General features: G+C 59.3%; 1 protein-coding gene across 1 annotated transcript in view; it reads left to right on the top strand.

Annotated features, from left to right (window-relative positions):
* Nucleotides 1-653: 653 nt before the first annotated feature.
* HFE2 (hemochromatosis type 2 (juvenile)) overlaps nucleotides 654-5,293 on the top strand; it is a 6,943-nt gene continuing 2,303 nt past the window's right edge. Inside the window, exons 1-3 of the mRNA XM_009320801.1 lie at nucleotides 654-1,039; nucleotides 3,016-3,177; nucleotides 4,330-4,832. Of these exons, the coding sequence (XP_009319076.1) occupies nucleotides 3,084-3,177; nucleotides 4,330-4,832 (597 nt within the window). The 5' untranslated portion in view covers nucleotides 654-1,039; nucleotides 3,016-3,083. The remainder of the gene's footprint in view (nucleotides 1,040-3,015; nucleotides 3,178-4,329; nucleotides 4,833-5,293) is intronic.

The following is a 5,293-nucleotide window of genomic DNA, read 5'->3' as shown; positions in this document are numbered from 1 at the left end:
AATTTGGCTTAGGAGGCAGGAGGCTTTTCTGAACGGGTTCCCAAAGGGGTTTGTGGGTGCTTGGGGGCACTGAGGGACCTACTTTCAATCCCTGCCCTCCAGCCGTAACTGCCAGGGATCCTAAACGGACAGGCCACCCCTGGAGAAGCCCGATGGGGACATTTCCCCACCATTTCTCCTCCCTGCAGGAATGGGGGTTTGTGCAGCCGCTCTCTGCACCCAAGCCCTTGCAGGTGGGCGTTCGGGAACCCAGCCGGCGTGGCCTGGCGTTCATCAACCCCTGGGGACACCGGCCACCTTTGGCCCGTGCCGTATTTGTGTTCAGGACTCGGCTGTGCCCCAGGAGGGGGAAGCTATGAGAGACAAGGCTGAAAAAGTATCCCCTGCAGGGATACATCCCACAGGGAAAAGCACAGTGCTTTTCCCCAGGGACTCGCTCCACAGGGGTGCGGGCGGGGGGTTGCAATATCACCCAAGGAAGGAAAACCAGGTAGCTCCAAGGAAGCCAGCTCCCGCAGCCCGTGCTGCACCCCACAAGTGACGTGTCCCCATACCACCGAGTAGAACCACCCAGCTAGGGTGGTCTGGGGGCTCCCACCTCCTCCTCGGGCTCCTCCGCCCTCCCCTTGCCACACACCATCTCCCTCTGCCCCCTCCGTTTGTTGTTCTTGGCTGGGGTTTAGCCTGTCTAAATTTAGGCGGATCTATTTCAACACCCATCCTCTGCCCTGGGGGGGGGAAGAGGACGGAGCAAAGGTAGCCGGGGAGGAAGAGCAGGGACCGCGGTGCCCTGCAGCGGGGTCCGCTCCCCGCACCCCCGGCTGGGCTTTCCACACCAGCACCCTGGATTTTATCCGGCTGCGAGGCCATGGAGGTGCCCAGGACTGAGGTTGGCATTTTCCCGGCTGTCATCCCATGGATCTCTCTGGCTGTCACTTGGGGTAGAGCTGGGTGACAAGGACAAGCCAGCCCGTCTGTCCACCAGGGAAGGAGCTCCCTGCACTGGGAGCCAGCTCGTCTCCGGAGGAGGCTGATGCAGGTGAGTGAGGCTGCAGCAAAGCAAGGGCAGGGACGAGGGTCCGAGGAGCAGGACACGGGCACTGGCACCCAGGGGTGCTCCAGGGTCCGGTTCCACATGTAGGTGACCCCAAACAGGGAGGACTGGGGTGTCCGAGCCCCTCTTGCTGCCCTGCCTGGCACAGCCAGAAACCATCCATCTCCCCTCACAGGTGGCATCACCTTGGGCTTGCGGAGCATCTCTAACTGCTGCTACTGCCTTTCTCCTAATGCCATTGGGGTCAGGACGTCCCAAAGAAAGTCCTGCTGCCTGCAGGACCCACGGCAGGGCCTCTCCTTGCCCCGGCCAGAGCCACGCTTCTCCGCTACACATTAACCAGCTGTTTATCTGCCAAGTGTTGCGCCAAGTCCCCTCCACGTCACCACCTCCAGGGGATTTTGGGGGGTAGTGCCGAGGGGTCACTAGCTCCTGTGAGCCCCAAGAAAGGCGCTGAGCCTGGTCAAATAGGGTCAAGCCAGAGAGGGCGAGACATGACAGAGCAAGCGCCGGCCATCGGAGGAGGATCGGAGCGCACAGTCTGCTTGTACCTCGCTCACCAGCACACACCAAACAGGAGCCTAGTTCCCAATTCCCAGCACCGGGGCTCGCGTCCCCGTGCCCCAGGGCTGCAGAGACCACTTTCACCCCTCTATCAGCTCAGCTTGTCCTCGCTGCCAAGAGCAGCTGGCAGCCAGAGCATCGCCAGCAGGTCTGAAGCATGTTTTTGCTCCAGACATCTGCCCCGTTAGCCATTAATCCAGCTGGCAGAGGAACGCGGGGGGCCGCCAGCACTCAGCTACGTCACCGTGCCAGCCAGTACAACTAACGGCGGTTGTTGGCCGGCTGTAGCCGTGACAAAGGGAGCTGAAAGGTGCTAGACGGAGCTGGTAGGACTGTGATTTCTCCTTTTTTTGAGAAAAGGATGAGAATTCAGTCTCTCGTCCCCCCTGGTTGCAGCTTACACTTACTAGCAATCGCAGCGTCAGTAATATCAACTCCTTGGGCTGCCGAGGGTACCAGGCACAGACACATCACCGTTGAGCATCAGCCTCTGGCAACTGGCACCTCACACAAGCTAAAGGGGAGAAAAAAAAATACTGATTTCACATGCAGCAGTGTCAAAAGGACCTTTGCAAGAGGCCCTTTGACTAACAAGTGACTAATAACCGGCTGTTAAAATAAGCCACCGAGGACTCAAATCCCCAGCCCTGACGAAGCACAAGGGAAGTTAAATTTTCCCTGCGGCTGCACCTCCTCCTGCCGCAGCCCACTGTCTGGATGCATGCAGCTTCTTGCACTCCCCTTCCAGCCAGCTCGAGCCCCCCCAGCACCCAGGGAGCAACCAGAGCTGGCGCAAGCAAGGGGGAAAAGGTGGAACGTGAGAGCACGACTCCCAGCTTTGAGGGAACCTGGATGCAGGTTTTTGGTGGAGCGGGAGGTGCTGGTATCCCCCGGTGGTGCTGGCTGTGGACGTCATGGCAGTCGCACTTATAATTTGGCTTTTCAACTCCTATCCCCTTGGATGCTGTGCTCCAAACCTTCGTTTTGGTGGGGACAGCAGCAGGCCAGAGGCAGCCCGTGCTGCACCCCACATGTAGGACAGTTTGGGTCCTCTCTGCACTCATCGGCTGCTCGCAGCCCTGCTGTGAAGTCTCTTTGAGCCCCTGGAGCTCACCGATCCTCTCCAAGGGCAGCTGGAAGCTTTAAATTTTTGACACACTGAACTACACAGCGCAGCTGCCTCGGGGTGGAAGACGAGAGCCGCAGTGATTGAAAGCAGTTAAAAAAACCAAACCCTCCGGGATTTTGCTCAAAAGCTTGCCTCCCCCCGAGAGGCAGCAGTGCAGCCAAGCCCTGCAGGGCCACGTTTGGCAGCTGCCTGGATGCTGGCAGCTCCGTACCTGCAGCAGCTCACATTTGCTGGCACCTCTCAGATCCCACCTCCACTTTGCTTCTAGGGGACCTGCTGAATGAAGCGGAGACAAGCCAGAGGGTGAGCAACCCCCCAGGCTCTGCATGGATTGGAATGGGGAAACCTGCCTGCAGTAAGAGCCCAGGGCAGCAGGAAAACCCCAGCTTCTTCCTTCGAGCTCTCTTCCTCCTCCTCTTCTGCAGGCATGGTAAGGATCTGCATGGGCAGAGCCGTATCCCTGGCAAGGATACCCATGGGAGCTGCAGCCCCAGGGTACAGGGAGGGTGCAACCACAGCAGAGCTCCTGGGAGGTGCCTGGAGCAAGCAGAAGATCCTCTCGTCGCAGCCGTAAGGCTCAGGCAGTATCAGTGTGCCCTTGGCCCGCCACAGCCAGAGGGAAGGGCAGGCAGCATTCCCACCAGCATCACCTGCCCCTACCAGGGTAGCCTCAGCAAGGAAAGCATCCCCCTGCTCTCCTGCAGCAGGCTGTTTCCCTTGGGAGAACCCTTAAAAGCTCTATTATCTCCCAAGGTAAGACAGCGACAGCAGGGCACAGGGACCAGCCAAATTCCAAGGTCTTCCAGGAAAAGGCACCGGCCACATCCATCACTCAGTCCCTCACTTTCCTTCCTGCAACCCAGACAATCTGCTAGGAGGGCTGAGCCCCACATCCTGCAAAACCCAAATTCACCCACCCCAACACCCAGCCCAGCCTGCAAGGGCAGCCGTCCCTTATAACCCCTCTGCTTAATGAGCTAAATGATCCCCGCTGGGGCCAGTTCCTTAGCTCTCCTGGAGCTGTGGCACATGGCACTGCCTTCCGTAGCACAGAGAAATCCCATTTGAGGGGCAGGATGTCCTTGGTGCGGTCGAGCCTAGCACGAAAAAACGATTGCACGGCCCGGCCAAGGTTGAAGTGGGAAGAAGGGGTTTCGTAGCTCAGGAATTCCCGTTTGTCCCCGGCAAGCCCCGGGGCGAAGAATCTCCGTCTGAGCCACGTCCCAGGGCCACAGTCACAACTGCTGCCCTGGCTCTCGGCAGTGCTCGTGCCCCGGGTACAATCTCACATCCCAGTTGCTTCAGGACGCCCCTTGGGCCCCGTGACGGCCCTCCGCGCCGGGCTCCAGCCTGTTTCTGCAGCAGGCAACCCCGGATTCGTTCCCCTCGGGCACGTAAGAAGCAGGTCATTTAAACTGGCCGCTGCGTTCATTAATATAGGGAGAGAAGTGCTTCCAAAAAGTGTCTCCATCATGAGATCTGGAGTGGGCCAGATGGTGGGAGGTGGCGGGAGGAGAAGGGGCTGCCCTTCCCCCCTCCTACAGCTCTACTGGGATGCCCCGGGCCGTCCCGTCTCTCCCAGTTTCTTCCCAGTGCAAGATCCTGCGCTGCAACTCGGAGTACGTGGCTGCCACCCTCAACCTGCGCGGCTCCAACAGGAACGCGGCGTACTGCAACGCCCTCCGCTCCTACTCCCACTGCACCCGCAAGACAGCTCGCACGTGCCGGGGCGACCTGGCCTACCACTCCGCCGTCCACGGCATCGAGGACCTCATGATCCAGAACAACTGCTCCAAGGAGGGTCCCACATCGCCGCCCCGACCCCGGCCCCCGGCCCCCAACCATCAGGGCTTCGAGTCTCTCGATATCTGCAACTATGAGAAGAGTTTTCTCTACAAGCACGGCCAGCCCCCCAGCTACCAGCACTGCGCGGCTTTCGGGGACCCCCATATCCGCACTTTCCATGATGACTTCCACACTTGCCGAGTGGAGGGCTCCTGGCCTCTCTTGGACAATGACTACTTGTTTGTGCAAGCAACCAGCTCTCCAGTGGCGAAGGGGTCCAACGCTACGGTCACTAGCAAGGTAACGCTCGTGCATAGGGCTTGGCAGCAAACCCATGCACCTCCGGGATGCAGCGACGGCCTAGGGCACTCCCTACGCTCCCTAAAATGGCCGGGGAGGGCAGCAATAGCTTCAGCTAAACCCACATGGGATCAGGAATTAACGTCTGCAGGAACAAGTGGGATGAAGGTCCTTGGGGGGAACAGAGAGACCTGCAAACGCTCCCATTGCTGCCTGGGGATGGGTTACTGCGTGGTCCGTGGGTTACCTGCGTGCAGTCTATCCGGGCTTGGCCCCGTCTCAGTTTTCAGTTGCTTAAATGGTATTAAAGAAAGGAGGAAACAAAGGGAGGAAAGAAGGAGACATTGCTGTCTTCCCCAAAGGACTGCAGCACTGTGGGAGAGATGGTTTGGGGCAGAGGGGGATGGATCGGTGAGGCAGACGAGTGCAGTCTGCTTTGCCCTCCCCTAAGAGAGCTGATA

The sequence above is a fragment of the Pygoscelis adeliae genome, unplaced genomic scaffold, assembly GCF_000699105.1.
Source record: "Pygoscelis adeliae isolate BGI_AS28 unplaced genomic scaffold, ASM69910v1 Scaffold720, whole genome shotgun sequence".
Lineage (NCBI taxonomy): Eukaryota > Metazoa > Chordata > Aves > Sphenisciformes > Spheniscidae > Pygoscelis > Pygoscelis adeliae.
The sequence above is the reverse complement of the archived record's forward strand: the minus strand, read 5'-3'. Positions and strand labels throughout refer to the sequence as shown.